Source organism: Chanodichthys erythropterus, chromosome 22 (genome assembly GCF_024489055.1).
Source record: "Chanodichthys erythropterus isolate Z2021 chromosome 22, ASM2448905v1, whole genome shotgun sequence".
NCBI classification, from domain to species: Eukaryota; Metazoa; Chordata; class Actinopteri; order Cypriniformes; family Xenocyprididae; genus Chanodichthys; species Chanodichthys erythropterus.
Window position 1 is genome coordinate 33,507,282 of NC_090242.1, and position 17,902 is coordinate 33,525,183.

The 17,902-nt window shown below is 35.9% G+C and overlaps 1 protein-coding gene across 6 annotated transcripts in view; it reads right to left on the reverse strand.

The window, feature by feature from the left end:
- sema4d (sema domain, immunoglobulin domain (Ig), transmembrane domain (TM) and short cytoplasmic domain, (semaphorin) 4D) overlaps positions 1-17,902 on the reverse strand; it is a 71,241-nt gene that overhangs the window by 20,535 nt on the left and 32,804 nt on the right. For all 6 annotated transcript variants that reach the window (XM_067376537.1, XM_067376539.1, XM_067376538.1 and 3 more), the window contains 8 exons: positions 10,254-10,387; positions 6,851-6,996; positions 6,656-6,718; positions 6,444-6,542; positions 2,587-2,680; positions 2,343-2,459; positions 876-1,027; positions 1-121 (listed from right to left, as the gene is read on the reverse strand). The exon at positions 1-121 is cut by the window's left edge and continues 55 nt beyond it. In XM_067376537.1, the coding sequence (XP_067232638.1) occupies positions 1-121; positions 876-1,027; positions 2,343-2,459; positions 2,587-2,680; positions 6,444-6,542; positions 6,656-6,718; positions 6,851-6,996; positions 10,254-10,387 (926 nt within the window). The remainder of the gene's footprint in view (positions 122-875; positions 1,028-2,342; positions 2,460-2,586; positions 2,681-6,443; positions 6,543-6,655; positions 6,719-6,850; positions 6,997-10,253; positions 10,388-17,902) is intronic.

Sequence of the window (17,902 nt, forward strand, 5' to 3'; positions counted from 1 at the left end):
GAATGAACACGTCATGAACCACATTGAAGACAAAGTTGAGCTCAGGCATGGAGCAAACCAGTTTGGCCTTCAGAAACGACGTCCACTTCTTCTGTAGGGTCCGCTGGCCTCCCAGATCACCCTGTGATAGTGAGAGATGAGACACACTATATAGAAAAAATGTTTTCAATGTTACATCTGCATGGTGTCATTTACATAAAGTAAGTATTTAAATATAACGAACTAAAACTAACAGTCTCAAGCACGCTATTGCATGAAAGTTGAAAGAGTTCCGTAATCACAACATGTTTTTGAAGAGTTGATCACTGTAGCCAATCCCAGACGTATCTGTTGAGTGCGTGAACACAATTGCCAATCAGAGGTGTTGGCGAATCCACTCAACAACGCTTAAAGCGTCACTTTTTTAAAATTCCGGTACCAAAGTCAGTACTTTTGACAACACTAATATGCATCAAACTTTGTCAAAAAATGTGGCTTGCAAGAACATCTTTGAGTAATCTTCAGCTCTGAATGGTTTTTATGTAACGAAAATGACATGATCAAATGTTGATTCTCTAGTAGTAAACAGAGAAACTGAAAGCAAGATGTTGACAGATAAAGCAAGAATGAAAAACAGAAAATGAGATCATCATCAGATTTGATAAGATAATGAGATAGAAACCTCCATCAGAGGTGACAAAGGGGGAAGTTTTATGACTTTTACTAAGAGGAAAAAAACCTAACCATGCGGAACAAATACATTTTCTCACCTTCATTGGAAACAAATATATACTTCTAGCAAACACTGGCGTCAGTGAGAAATGACAGTTATCTTGTGTCAGCCACAGCTGAGTAAGATTAAGATCAAGAATAAGAGATAAAATAGCTGCTCTCACCTTACAGACTCGTGCGATCCTGGGGATCAGCAGTTTGCCGAAGAACTCGTACTCCACCGACACCTCCGTGAAGAAGTAGTAAATCTTATCGTCATCTCCATCCAGGCTGTCCTGCCCTTCTCGGATCACATCGGCGAAGACGAAACTGGGCTCTGAACAGGCAACCAGAATCACATGATGGAGAGTCACAACTGAGCAGTGCTGTTTTAGTATTATTAACATACTGTTATAGGTTTATTAATGTTTTGAATTAGCTTTATCTTTATATTTCAGTTTTCATTTTAATATTTTTTTTTTGTAATTTTGTTATGTGCTTTGATCATTTTTGTTATTTTTTATTTTTAAATATTACTATTTAGGTTTTATTTGATTTTCAGTTTTTATTTATTTCCAGTTTCAGCTTAAACTTACTTCAGTTAGTTGCTAACAAGGTTATTATTATTATTATTATTATTATTATTAACTAAAACCAAAATTAAAACCATACAAAAAACATTTTCATTACTTGAAATAAAATATAAACATTAATTGACATTAAATAAAAATCTTAAACTTAAGTTTGTTGCCAACACGGTTATCATCGTTAACTAAATCCATAAAAAATATTTACATTACTTAAAATAAAATACAAATTAACATTAAAATTTAAAAAATGTTTAACTTTATTTCAGCTGTTTTCCACAGCAACATTTCTCATGTATTTATAGTTTAAATTCATGTACTATATATATATATATATATATATATATATATATATATATATATATATATATATATATATATATATATATATTTTTTTTTTTTTTTTTTTTCAGAATATATTTTTTTAAAAATAACAAAAACTAATAAAAATGATGGAAACGCACAACAAAATTACTAAAATGAAAACGGAAAATATAAAATAAAATTTAATTCAAAATATTAACAAAAATTATAGTATAATATATCAATGATACTAAAATAACACCGGTTGCCAAGACAACATTTCTAATTTTCATTTAGTTTAGGTTTTATATGAAAAAATAAAATAAAATCTAACTATTAGATAATAGTTCCAAAAGCTGTTTTTGCACCACTTTAGGAAGAGGACGCTATTTGTAGGGGCGTTCCAAACGAACTGAATCCCTTCACAAAGGGCCCTTGCACAAGTCCGTTAGCGAAGGGTACATGTAATTTTATCGTTCATGGTCATGTGACCCAGGGTGATGAATCCTCGTGATTGATTTTAAAGCTAGATGGTGGAAGAGTTCGAGTTTTGTTTCTGATAAATTACACATTTTTTAATCATAAATTTAATATGAAGTTTAAATAAGTTTCAGATGAGAAATGTGTTTAATAGCAGATATGTTAGGTAAATGAAACTAAAGTTGACAACACAGAGGGAACACGCTCACACTATGCCTACTTGTATATCTATATGTGCGTCTACAGTACATTGTGTATGTCGTGGAAACATTTGCGGCGTACCGTTGAGCCAGGACGTGGAATACTCTGTGCGCAGTAAACTCTGAGACGGAGAAGATCTAGAGATGATCGGCTCACTGCCCAGGAAGTTATAAGCGGTTCCCGAGTACAACTCGCCATCTGAACAGGAAACACAAGCATTTAATTCACTCCTACTGCAAATACGAGCATATAAAGAGTTTCAGACAAAACACAGAGTCCCGCAGATGTGCTTCAGGTAACAGAAGGAAACTGCAGGTGAACTTACCAACCATTACAGTAGTGAAACTTTGGGCCGGGTCAAAGGAGCACTTCCCCCTGCCATCCTCTTGTTTGTTGTGCAAACTGAAACTCTGCAGAGACTAAAGAGAAATGAGCCGGTAGTATCTCAAAGACTTCAGAATGTTCCATTAAAGTAGGGATGCACCAATATGAAAATTTTGGCCGATACCGATAACCGATAATTCTTTATATTTGAAAGCCGATAACCGATATATTGGCCAATGAAACTAAATCCAAATTTTTATATAATTTTTGAGTTTCACCATTAAAAGCCATGTCCCAAGCACACAATTATAATGTTCTCATTATAATATTATGTAGTTTTTATGACAGACTTGCACTGCACATGTTGAATTTAACTGTATTTTCCTTTTTGAAGTGATTTCAATCATATTTCAAGCAATTCAAAACCATCACGGTGAACAGTGCACATCCGAATGTATCGACCAAATTTTCTTATCACCCACTGTAAATGTTTCTCTTTGTGAGGTTTGGTTAGTGGTGTCTAAAATGCATCTTTACGCACAACTGCCAGCCTGGATGAGACTCCAGAGACACCAGGAGCTTCAAATACCTGTTTGCTGCTCAACACTGGCTTTTTTATAGCTGCCCTTTTAATACAATTATTTTTTGGACAGGAACTTTCATTAATAAGCCTTTATCTGACCGAGTTCTGCTGTGCTCTAAATCACTCACAAATTTTATGATAATTTGATAATCTCCATTCAGTTTCACACAAAATTAGTTGTTTTCATGCCTTTTGCACATTGCACCATTTCATGCTTTTCATCTTCAGAAAGATCTTTCTTCCTCCCCATATTGCATGAGAACTTAATAATGCTTAATAATGTGGAACAGCCTCTAAGTAGGGTTTCCATAGATCTGGCAAATTATTTTATCTGAGACTGATACCAGTTATCTAAAAAGACATGGATAAATAAGCATTTTCTTAGAAAAACTAAAATCTGAATGTTTATTCTACTGAAATGTCACTTGCATAATAATTTGGAATGCGGTGTAAAAGCAATGCAAGTCGCTTTGGAGAAAAGTCTCAGCCAAATGCGTAAATGTAAATAAAGAGATCAGGTTACAGAGTCATATGATCCTGTTGTGCGTCATTAGGGGCTTTCGCACCAGAGGAATTTTTCATAGTTCCTAGAACTATTGGAAGTACCCGGATTTTGCTGTTTTCGAACCACAGGAACTAGGAAATTCTTTTTGGAGGAACTAAATTAGCTCCTACTTCAGAGTAGGGTCTAACCCAGCACTATAGGAACAATCAGTGATGTAAGTGTACGCAAAACACTAGCGCTATTTAAAAAAAAAAAAAGCTGTGTACACACACAGTTTATAGCCTATATATTTACTCCACAAACTAACTCTACGAACATGGAAAACAGTGATAGATGGACCTCTCAACCTTTATTCTGAGGAGAAAATCCAACACAACTTTGAAGAAAAACATGATTATGTACTTCTGCTCAGCTAGCGACATTGGGCATCAACCACACGGCAAACGCAAATACTTTTTCATATACTGTCTAGTTTCTTTGTATAACAGTTCTATCTAGTAATGTATTAGAAAGGACTGTTAAACAGATCTTAAACTAATGGAGAATACGAGCACTGTGTGTTATCAGCACAGTCAACATAAAAGTCACAACAACAAGAGCGGATTAGGTAATTTCAGAGTTCCTACTGGCGGTGCTAATGCAAGCAGGAAAACTAGGGGAACTATTAGCTCTCGGGAAACCACCCTGGTGGCTAGATCCTATAACTACCCGGTGCTAAAGCCCCTATACGGCAACAAAATGAGGAAACTATTGTATTAAAATTTAGATATTTAGTAACTGAGCAATTGTTATCAAAATATCAGGGAAGTTCTGACAATACAGAGACAAACCAAAACACCACACATATTGAAATTGACAATAATACTTTTGTGTTTAAAACTATAAAGCGGAACAGCTGAGTTCCCAAAAGTAAAGATCCCAATGTTGTTATTGTTAACCAAAACCATGATGCAATTCAACAAGGTTGTTTAAGACATTCTCTCTCTCGTCTCGTATATTGACTCGTTTTTGGTGTGTGAATCTTTTTAATTACATCAAGAATTAAGTTGTGATTCACACTCACACACTTATAATACTATAATAGCATATTATAGAATAAGTAATTTTTAAGCTCTAAAGTTAAATGATTATAAAACTTTAATTTATAAAAATATAAAAAAGGCTAATTCAAAATAATTATATATTCTTTATAATATATATAATTAATATTAAAGGGTTAGTTCAGCCAAAAATGAAAATGATGTCATTAATGACTCACCCTCATGTCGTTCCAAACCCGTAAGACCTCCGTTCATCTTCTGAACACAGTTTAAGATATTTTAGATTTAGTCCGAGAGCTTTCTGTCCCTCCATTGAAAATGTATGTACGGTAGACTGTCCATGCCCAGAAAGCTAATAAAAACATCATCAAAGTAGTCCATGTGACATCAGAAGGTCAGTTAGAATTTGTTGAAGCATCAAAAATACATTTTGGTCCAAAAATAACAAAAACTACGACTTTATTCAGCATTGTCTTCTCTTCCGGGATCCTTTCCATTGAATTGATTCCATTGAACTGATTCCATTGAACTGATTCCATTGAACTGATTCCATTGAACTGATTCCATTGAACTGATTCCATTGAACTGATTCCATTGAACTGATTCCATTGAACTGATTCCATTGAACTGATTCCATTGAGTCCTTTCATCTGTCGGCGTTGGTAATGCACTTTTACACCATTGTTTTTGGCGATTAGGACATCAGCGACATGCACACTTACACACCATTTTAAAAAATATAGCAATACCAAAATACAAACAATGTAGAATAGCTTGAATACAGCGTGCGTCTCCCTCAGACTGTAAACGAAGCTCTGGCGCACCAGATAACACGTCAGCAGCGTCTTACGTCAGCATCATCACTTCGGAGTCATGAATCACACTCCGGAGCAGAAGGGGGCGGTAATGCACCAATAAGCTGGATGCCAACCGCCGTAAAACAGGAAAGAAGAAGAAGCGGAGTCGTGAAAGCAGATATACAACAGACCCGGAAGAGAATACAATGCTGAAGTCGTAGTTTTTGTTATTTTTGGACCAAAATGTATTTTCGATGCTTCAACAAATTCTAACTAACCCACTGATGTCACATGGACTACTTTGATGATGTTTTTATTACCTTTCTGGACATGGACAGTATACCGTACATACATTTTCAATGGAGGGACAGAAAGCTCTCGGACTGAATCTAAAATATCTTAAACTGTGTTCAGAAGATGAACGGAGGTCTTACGGGTTTGGAATGACATGAGGGTAAGTCATTAATGACATCATTTTAATTTTTGGGTGAACTAACCCTTTAATAAAATATTTTTTTTATAAACTACATTTAATAGCTGCATTTAATAATTCTCAGTGTTATCATTGTTGCAGTACATTATTGTAATACTTTATGTGAGAATAGTTCATTTCTTCATAAAAGATGCGCGCAAAGCAAAATTGTCAAATACTTCTTTGCCTCAAATGTTATTTGAATGGTTTGTAATGTTATTTATCTGTGAGCTGGTTGGTTTGATTCAAAACTTAAAAGTCTTTATTGAAGAATTTCTCGAAATGTGTTTGGAGAAAATAGATGAAATATCCAGAACCGATGCCGATAAAAGTGGGCGCTTACTATTGCTCAAGTACGAACTTGCAAACATCTTACACAGTTGAGCGTTTGCTGGTAAGCTTGGCTGACACTTTAAATAAATATAAAGGTTTCATAACTGAATATTAAGAGATGTACACACCAGATAATCACAGAGAGGCTGAAACGCGTGAGTCCCGCAAACATACAGAGTGTCTTCATCCACGACTTGCAAAACCCGAATGTAGTTTCGACAGTCCGTCTATCACAGAAGCACAAAAAACATTTCGGTTACAGATAAAAGTATCCTCATATTTACAAAGATTCCACCGTCAGTGATAAAATATTCAGATCGAAGACATTTTTCCACATTACCTCTTTAGATTTGCCCTTTAAAATACACATTGACATGTCGTTCTCTGGAACTTTCCACATCAGCTGGAACAGAAAACAGTCAATATAACATCACACGGGTGGAGACAACACTGAGCACTGCATGAGACTAACAGAAAGAGTCTTAAAAAGACATTTCAGCTACATTATAAATTATGAGGCAGGAATAATTCACACCTGGTTGCTCTTGATTGACACGTTGGTTATGTTGAGTTGGTAGATGACCTCTCGAGCGCCCACGTACAGCACTCCTCTGTCCTCGCTCAGCAGGAGAGTCGTGTAGTTGAACACGTCCGGCTCCCAGAACTCAAGCAGGTTCACATCTACAGAAACACACACAGATTGGCTCACATCAGACGGGATTTGTGGGTAATGGCCGAGATCATGCTGGAAAATAAAGAGCAGACATATCTGACCACGACAGAATTGAGAAGATGGAAAATTCAAGGAGAAAAACCGCTGGAAAACAAATAATATAGATATATAACATTTTCTGGAATCTTTTTACATCTGCTGTATGAATACATGCACATTTAAAATTTAATATACTTCAAAATAGTATTTTGAAAGACTTCAGTGTCACATGATCCTTCAGAAATCATTCTAACATGCTGATTTGCTGCTCAAGAAACATTTCTGATTATTGTCAATGTTGAAAACAGTTTAATAAAGATGAAATAATAAAGATGTAGAACATTTTCTGGAGATGATTTATAGATCTGGAACATTTGCAACTCTCTTTACATCTGCTGAATGATTACATGCATATTTAAAATGAAATAAACTTTTGAAAGAGTAATTTGAACAGTAAAAATATAATTCTCCAGCTGGTTGTGGTTGAATCTGTTCCAGAGGAGATCCTGAACTTCTATAAAAGCAGCAGCAGCAGATGATTTATTGCTCCCAATAAAGTGGCGGTCAACTCATGAGTCATTCATTTGATCTTCATCAATCCCATCCAGCTCATCCAACACGAGCTGCAGAGTCGTACGTAGTTCAGCAGGAATCAAGAGTTCACTGATCACGTGATGAGATGACTGACAAGACCATGGCATCTGATAAATGAGAGCCTAAGCATCTGATCAATGTCTTATATCTTGTAGAATGTGTGCTTGGCACCTCCGCTTCCTAATCACAGAACACACACGATCGCAAAATAGAAAGCGAAAGTAAACCGCGAACACGTTCATTCAAACACGATTTCAATACCCCGCATTTTGAAAGCGGCTCCCTGATGGGTCTCTCATCATTTTGAAATGTGGTCTCTATTTGCACTATGAATATTGAGAGAGTACTTAGATTATGGTTGCACTTATTGTTTGCACTTAAGATTAAGAGAAATCTGTTTTTCATTTTTATTTATACTGTTTTAATTTCTATGATCAATTTGTGGAAAGGAGTTCAGTTAGGAGGTCGGTAGTCTCAGCCTCAGACGTCACGCTCACGGACCGTTGGCTGAACGCCTGATGCATACGGCACACTTAACTGGAAACACTTCAGGATTTTCAAAGTCATCATCTGGTGGGTTGAATTCTACAGGATGTCCGGGAGATGCGTGTCGCGTTCTTTAATGGCCGTGACGCCAAACCCCCTCATGGAAGAAGAATGGAGGCGTGTTTACAACGTTGACAATGCTTACCAGGATCAACTAAATGCTGGATTTTCAAATGTATGTGAAGTTCACGGCTCCATTGTTGCAGTAAACTTGAACATCATTCTTGAATTAATAATTTATAGATGCATGTTGGTCTGTTATTGCAGGGACATTGACTTTACCTTGACATTCATTACAAGATGATTAGTTAAAACATTTCAAATGCACCTGCAAAATTTTTTTCTAGTCATGTATTTCATAATTGAGGATTAATATCTCATCTTGTCTCATTCTCGTGAACTAGAGACAGGAACTAAACAGAGCGTTACTGACAGACTGGGAAGAGAAGAGCCGCAACAATGGAGAATATGAGGAAAAATTAGGTGTTCAAGCATGAAAAACAAAATCAAGACTTTGTAAAAGGGTATAAAAGGTCATCTTTAAGAAAGTAAAATGGGTCCATTTAGATTACAATTGCCTCTTCTGGAGGACACAACTGACCAAGTCACAATGCAATGCTTGTAGTTCTTGAACACTTTATGTTTGGTAAGGAATATTTATATACTACATGTATATTTGAGCATGTACATTCATAGATAGTGATTTATGTGTCACTGGCACACTTCAGTTTGTGTTTGGCTGCCAGTTTGGTTTGTGCATGCGTGTGTGTTTACACTACATACTTGTGGCTCTCAGGTTGTCAGCGTTTTCGACAGAGACCCAACAGACGCTGAAAACCAAAGACCAGACGGGACGTCTGCAGGCGCCACATGTGTGTGCTGATGCTATTTATGTTAGAGAAGCCACACATCGAACTGTGCTGGTGAAACATGCTTCTAAACTATATACTGTATGTATGTATGTATATATTATATTATATTATATTATATTATATTATATTATATTATATTATATTATATTATATTATATTATATTATATTATATTATATTATATTATATTATATTATATTATATTATATTATATTATATTATATTATATTATATTATATTATATTATATTATATTATTATATACACACAGTCAAACCAAAAATTATTCAGACACTAGATATAATTTTTAGATTTGTTTTTTTACTAGTGGGTGCAGGAGACTATAGTTCATTTATGTAAGTGAGGATAGCAAAAAGTAAACTGTGACATACCTGTATTATACCCAAAAATTCTTCATACAGTGGACTACCAGTAAAATTGATAAAAATTAATGATTCACAATATTACTGCTTTTATTGTAATTTTGATCAGATGGAAGGATCCTTGGGGAACAGAAGAGACTTCTTTATCACTGTTGAAAAGTTTGGGGATTTTTTTCATGTTTTTAAAGAAGTCTCTTCTGTTCCCCAAGGATCCTTCCATCTGATCAAAAATACAGTAAAAACAATAATATTGTTAATTATTATGATAAATTAAAATATATTTAAAAAATGTAATTAGTTCCTGTTGTCAAAGCTGAATAATGATTATTATCAATGTTGAAAACAGTTGTGCTGCTTCATAATTTTGTGGAAAATTTGATGAATAGAAAGTTCAAAAAACAGCATTTATCTGAAATAGAATCTTTTGTAACATTATGAATTTCTTTGTAATTTTAGACCAATTAAATGCATCCTTGCCGAATAAAAGTATTAATTCCTTTAAGACAAATCAGTGACTGTGTGTGTGTGTGTATATGTGTGTGTGTATACATAATGTATTATATATATATATATATATATATATATATATATATATATATATATATATATATATATATATATATATATATATATATATATATATATATATATTTATACACACACACACACACACACACAGTATATACAGTTTAGAAGCGTTTCACCAGCACAGGAAGTTCGATTTGTGGCTTTTCTTAACACAAATAGCATCAGCACACACACATGTGGTGCCTGCAGACGTTTTGCACCCATAACATGTTTGACAAGAAAAAAATAATTAACCCTTGACTCACCATCCTGCTTCCATGAGCTCCTGGGAACGCTGGAGGGGCCGTGTGTGGAAACTTCTAGAAGTAATCCTAGAAACACTCCTAACACGCTCAGAGCCATGTTGGACTCCGGGATCTTCGGTAGCGTGATGTTTCCTCTGTGAGAACAACAGAGAGAAACGGAAGAAAAGACGGCTGTCAGTCGAGCTATGAGAGAAAACCTCAAAAACAAATCGCAGTGAAGTGTTCACTTTGCAAACAACAACAAATCACATAATGAGAATGAATATACATATTCTGCTCACTTCCATAAAACGAACAGGAATGAGAACAAAACAGCATCATTCAAGTAATTCTGAATATATACAGCATGGTGCTCTATAACTACGATATTCATGCACAATGCTATTTACATGGTACGTCACAGTATAAAAACACTGTATTGCAAAACTTAAATAATTATTGATACAATGACGATGACAGAATGGCTGCGATATGGCTGGGATGTAATTAAATATATGCACTGCACGTTTAGAGTGAAGTCTGTGGAAGCTTGTTTCCACCACTAAATAAAAAAAAAATAAAAGGTAATTGCGACTTTTTTTCTTGCAATTGCAAGTATTTAATCATGCAATTCTGACTTTTTTTCTCAGAACTGCGAGATATAAACAATTATGAGTTATAAAGTCAGAATTGCATGACAAACTATATGCAGAATTGTAAGATAAAAACTCACAATTACCTTTTTTATTTTTTATTTCATGGCGGAAACAAGCTTCCATAGAAGTCTGGCACTGATTTCATTTACATGTGTGCATTTATTTATTTGCCAGAAACCCGCCAAAATAAAAGCCTGACTGTTTAATGTTTGAAAATAAAGAAATGAAGACAAAAATATTAGTATTGTAATTTTACACAGTTGTCCTATAAAAATAAAATAAATATTATAAAAATATAAAATAAAATACAAAATAAAATTATATTTCTTATTTTGTTTACTAATAATAACAATAAGAAACAATTATTATTATTTTAAATTCATACTGAATGGTTCAAAAACAGTGAAAATGTGACCAATGAAGATTTTTTAAAAACTTGTTCTCTAGGTTTGATTTGGTTTTTGTAACTAGAATTGATCAAGATGTTCAACCCTAAAAAGATGAGATGCACTCAAAAAACGTTATTATTCTTTGTATTTTCTATGCACAAAATAGAGCTGCACGATTAATCGTTAAACATTCATACTACCACAGAAGTACTGGGATAAACGTTTATAAACACTGATGTCTATAGATATAAACAGCGATCAAAATAGAGCAAATCACCTTTTGAAAGCAACTTGATGCTTCAAATAACGATTGTATAGATTACATCGTTACACCAGTAGGTGGCGACAAGTGACTGTTTAAAAAAGTTTATTACTGAATCATTCATTCAAGAGATTTGTTCAAAAATGCTGATTTATCCAGTAATGAAAAAATTTAAGTACTTATGAGCGAGTCACTGAATAATTCATTCAAAACAAAAAAAAAAAAAAAAAAAAAAAATCAAATTAAATATTTTTAAAGAGACTGCAGCAATTAACATTGTCAGAACCTCTAGTAAATATATATATATATAATATATATATATATCACAGAAAAACAAAATATTGCAATGCCAGTTTTTGCAGATCTATTTTCACTGTAGTATTTGTATTCATTCATTAGTTCAAAGACGTTTTGCCGTGAGTAAAGAGCAGTTAAGCAGCATTTACATAACATTCGTATCAAATGACCCCGGCTTCAGGCAGAACAGCACCTCTTGGAAGCAGAGAAGAGAAATGCGATGACAAGCGACCAAAATTAGCATGGGTGAGATAAAGCCAAAACATCCCTCTCGCTCCCTATCAGCAGCAGCCTGTTAGTATAGCATGTGCTCACCGTCGCACACTGTCCCGTGAGGTAAAAACAGCATGTCCCGTGTCCTTGAACTCAGACTCAGGTGTTTAAATGATAGAGAAACCAATAACCTAGATAACCTATGACATCACTGCCTGATGAACTGTAAACTGGACCTGTGAGTTTTTCAGAAATTCCCCTTATCTGATATCTGCACCCACAGGGAAGTGAAACCAGAACATGTAAAATATGAGGTCATAGTGCATGCTTCTGAAATGCCAACTAAACCTCAGGACAGGAAAATGACACCTGATTTTCCTGACAACCCATGTTTAAGAGTTTCCACTGTGATTGGTCATTTAAGACAGAGATGTGTAGAGATGTGTTACTTTCTGTAAAAAACACCTGAGAGGTGGTTTCCTGTGCAAAAGTTCCTGCTTTTATGCTCAGGTGTTGTAGGTGGTATGATTTACAGACCAAAGTCCCAGATCAAAGTTCAATGCTTTATTATTGAACTGCTGAAATCACTAACCCTGAGAATGAGCAACAGTAATAGTGATGGTCAACTAGGCTCTAATCAATGATGCAACGTGTCATGGAAACAACCGAGCACAAGCATGAGCTGATTTGATTTACACTGACACCTGAGCTTCATAATCCCAACAGTTACTCTCAGGACAGACGGACACGTGTGAACACAGATTAAGTAACAGAAGTTAAAGGGGTGGTTGATGATGATTTTTTAACTTTAGTTAGTGTGTAATGTTGCGGTTTGATCATAAACAACATCTGCAAAGTTACGACACTCAAAGTTCAATTCAAAGGAGATATTTTCTCTTAAAGAAACGGCTGGTAGAGACTACAATGAGCTTCTTCCCAGGTTGGTGACATCACAAACCCCAAAATTTACATATAACCCACCCCTGAGAACACACAAAAAAGGGGGCGGGGCCATGTTGGGCTGCTTTAGAGAAGAGGAAGAGTTGTTGTAGTCGAGTGTTGTTGTCATGCCGTCATTTTACGCTGGACTGCTTCACAAACGAGGGTCAATTCAACACAAAAGATGAACATGACGGCACATGCTAGTGGATGAGTTGAATCAACTCCACAGCAACTACATAAATTTATCCACTAACCATTCAGAAACATCTAAAAGTTGTAACTTCTTCCTGAGTCTCTCCATCAGTGTCGACTCCGGTTTGAACAATGTAAGGTTGAACACCGTTACTGACAATCCTCATTTTGGCTGCGTGAGATTCTCCAGCTTTGTTGTTGTTGAGCTGTTAAAGCTCCGCCCTCTTCTGGAAAGGGGGCCGGGAGCAGCAGCTCATTTGCATTTAAAGGGACACACACAAAAACGGTGTGTTTTTGCTCACACCCAAATAGGGGCAAATTTGACAAGCTATAATAAATGATCTGTGGGGGATTTTGAGCTGAAACTTCACAGACACATTCTGGAGACACCAGAGACTTATATTTACATCTTGTAAAAGGGGCATTAAAGGTCCCCTTTAATATCTCTAGAGATGGACTTGTATCCTTGAGATTGTCCGTGCTTTTCCACAATTTTGGTTCTCAAATCCTCAGACAATTAATTGCTCTTCTTTCTTTTCTCTATGCTCAGTGTGGTACACACTTTTTCCCCATTTTAACTGGTTGCAAGTGTGATTTCTATATTGCTAGCACCAGGTGACCAGATGACTTTGAAAAGGTGCCAATCATTTTGTCCAGTCAGTTTTTGGAGTTCTGTGTGGAATGTGTCAGATTTGTCTTTTTTATGCCTTTTTTGTGTTGTTCCCATTCAAACAAAATAAATAAATATGAGAATACCAAAACATTTGTATTTGTAATCATTTTCTGGGAGAAGTAATGCATTATTTGAAAGAAATGAAGTGGTGCCAATATTTTTGGCCATGATATATGGTAGTTCATAAGCAGGCATATCCTGACAGGTGTTCAGTAAAAGCTTTTTCAAATTCCTACAAATGATCTCCATACGTCTTCCACTTTATTGTTCTGTGGAGAAAAAGAGCAGAGAGATTGAAAGACGAAAGAAAACAAATCGAGCGAAGAGAGCGGAATGTAATAAAGACACAGGAAACTTAACAGAACATCGCAGGCCCCAAGCAAAGACAGACTACAAACTTCAGTGCTCAGCTTATATCGGCTCTCAGGATTCATCCGTTTCATTTCTTTCATTCTGATCTGAGAGAAAAACTTATGACATGAGAGAGAGGAAACTTATCGCATCCTTAGAACATAGATTTAACAAGAACCAATATACACCTAGGGCTTTAAAATGGGAAAATCACTGAAAAACAGACTTTTCTACAGTCTGAAAATAAAAAAAAAAAAAAATTATTTTGCTTTATATTGCATCCATTCTACATTTAAATAACTTATGTATTTAAATACAACTTTTAAATCAAATACAACTCAATGTTTATGGTCGACATTGCCATTGGTTGACATTTTAAGCACACTTCAGGTGAAAAACTATAGAATTTGACCACTTTTTTTAGTTGTTGTAAACACATTGTGGCTTTAGACATCATATGTTTTAATGTGCTTCAGATATCAAAAGGAAAAGAGGCCCAAATGAAATCAAAGCAACACCCTATGATTGACCCTGCAGGACAGCAGCCCCAGTGACTGATGCATCGGAAATCAACATAGAAAAATAACAATCATTGATCAACAGGCGGATGAGCTTTTACAGCTACAGGGAGGAAACAAACACACGTGCGCACAACACACACTCGCAATGACCCTCAGTGTACAGAAATGCTAAAAGGAGGTCACACAAACACAAAGACCCTGTTGTGTGTGTGAGGAGAGAATTACACACACACAGTAAACAATCAACAAAGGCTCGACCTAAGTGTGTGTCTGAGTGTGTGTACATGACATGGCCTCTCACACACACTGTACTTTCCCAGAAAAATTCATTCACATGCTAGACCTGATCAGTCGAACCCTGAGTCGGGTTTTACCCTGAATATGAAATATGAATATTAAACGAGGAGCAAGGGGCACAGAATTGCTTATATAAGCAATAAGGTACGAGAGGCTGCGCTATATCATGAATAAGTCACGGCCGAAGGGCGTTGTTAGGTGCGGCACAAAGCACACTTATTCACAATACAGCACTAGCCTCGAGTACCTTATTGCTTTTATAAAACGGTTACCACACAATACAAAAATCAATGTAACTTTCATGAAGTAAACTTTCACTAAAAGCCTTCCTTCCGCCGGAAAAAATAGTCCCTAACCGTGAACAGCAACAGAAGTTACATTATTACGCCATTAGATGGCGGCAAAGACTGTCTTTGTGAGTGTGTCAGCCAGTAGCGAAGACTTTTATATTGAAAAGACTGAATTGTTGTGAACACAGAACAAGACTCAACTGACAAATGCTTTGACTAGTGCTGTCAGTCATGGGAAAACCCATTAAAAGTTAAAAGGACAAGATAAAACATCGGACATTTAAACAGATTTTTTATTATGAACATAGGACTGATCTGAACGAAAATGCTAAATCTCAATGCAGGTAATAAACTCCCTCACTCAATCTCTTTCTCACAATATTCCTCTACATAATATAGTAAGCTTCAATTAACAATATCAATTGAGAACATAGAGTTTACGTTGCTAAGAGTGGTTGCTAAGGGTGTTGTGTAGTGATACACAGAACCGTTGAGTGAAGCAGTCATAGCTGTGTTTTATTGTGAATGAAACACAGATATTGACCAATCAGAAGAATCAAGGACAGGAACTAATATAACATACATATATATATATATATATATATAATAAAAACGAAAAATGCATAAATAGACAGACAGACAAATAGATGGACACATACACTCACATGCACATATTGCATGCTATTTCAAACACATCTCATATGCAGACACAGCCCTCTTTTCCTGTATTAATACTCTTGAAGCCTACAGTTCGTCGAGCACCTGTTTCGTGTCCGCTGCACGCACAGGCTCAGAAATGCAAGCTGGGTATAAACGGTGGCATCTTGCCAACTGGGCAACCATGTGGCCGCTCTCAAACATTCAGAGTCTGCCAACTGAGCCCCGTCCCCTCCCTCCCTCTCTCTCTCTCTGCCCTGGCACTCACAGAGACGGCACAGTGATCGATGCCACTCGCTGCCGACCCACAACGCTTTTCTGCCAGAATCAGCTTTCCCACTACGCCCGCTGACAGCTCTCACAATCCCTCTCTTTCTCTGCACCCTCTCATGCTTCAAGGGCCTGTGTGTGTGTGTGTGTGACTGCGGTTTGTTCTTTAGGTTCATGTTTTTCCTTTCCAAGAGTTTGTCTTTCACACTCAACCTGTCTACTCATGACTAAAAAACAAAACTTGGTAGATGGATTCATCCAAAGTGACTTGCATTGCATTTAAGGTTGATCATTGAAAAATTGTAATGGCAGAACTGCGGTGGACCCAGAAATATGTGGTGAACACAAAGTCTTTCATGACATCACGGCCCTGTGGAGCAGCGGCGTGCAATTAATGCCCACATGCAAAGAAGCTACAAGATTAAAAAAAAAACTTGTCAAACAATCTAACAGTTAACATAAACAGCAGGAAAAAACTACGATAAAAGCAAATAATATAACTCAATGATATTTTGCAATGACATTTCAGAGATTTTAAGTGTCTAAATACTTTTTGGGGCCATTGTATGTACATAAAAAGCACTACAGAAGCTGCCAAAAAAGCTTTAGAATATCCTTCTAAATAAAACTAGCTGCAGCACGGCTACGGTTATGACTTAAATAACTTCAGGACAGAAACTGTAGGTAATGGAAACCCAATGCAAAGGACAGAAAATAGCTGCTTCACATGTAATTACAGTCATACATCTGTGCAGAAAGAGCAGGGCAGCTCTGACTTGACCACACGAAAGCCTGATGAAGGGTCAGTCCCTGTAAAAACTTATATTTAGGCAGAGCTACGGAGACCTTTAAAATACACACGCTCGACATGAGCTCCAGGAAGGAGCAGAATGACATGCAAAGAAAGTGAGGTGCATTTTAAGAGGATACACACACACACACACACACACACACACACACACACACACACACACACACACACACACACACACACACACACACACACACACACACACACACACACACACACACACACACACACACACACACACACACACACACACACACACACACACACACACACACACACACTCTCTCTCTCTCACACACACACTCACACACTTGTGTCACTGCACTGTAAAATATAATGACTACCTCTGCTGCCCTATCAAAAGAGTCAAATGAAAAGCTTAATTTTCAACATCTGCATGTTTAAACTCTTAAAAAATGAAGGTTCTAAAAAAGTTTTTTACAGATTGATGACATAAAAGAGAACCTTTTAAGTTGCCATAAAAGAACCTTTAAGTTCCTTTGATACAATAAGAGTTCCTTAGTTCCTATGATATCATAAGAAAACCATTAAGTTCCTATAATCCACGAAAGAACCTTTAAGTTGCTATGATATCATAAATAACCTTTAATTCTTAGTCATAAATGTACCTTTGAAATCCTATGAAGTCATAAATTAATCTAAGTTTCCATAATTCCATAATGCCTTAAGAACTGGAAAGGTGCTATATACATAAATAAAACGTGTTATTATAAAAGAACTTAAGTTCGTATGAGTAAAGGAATAAAAGATAAAGGAATCTTTAAGTTCCTATAATGCAATGAGATAACTTTTAAGCTTATATGATGTCATAAAAGAACCTTTAAGCTC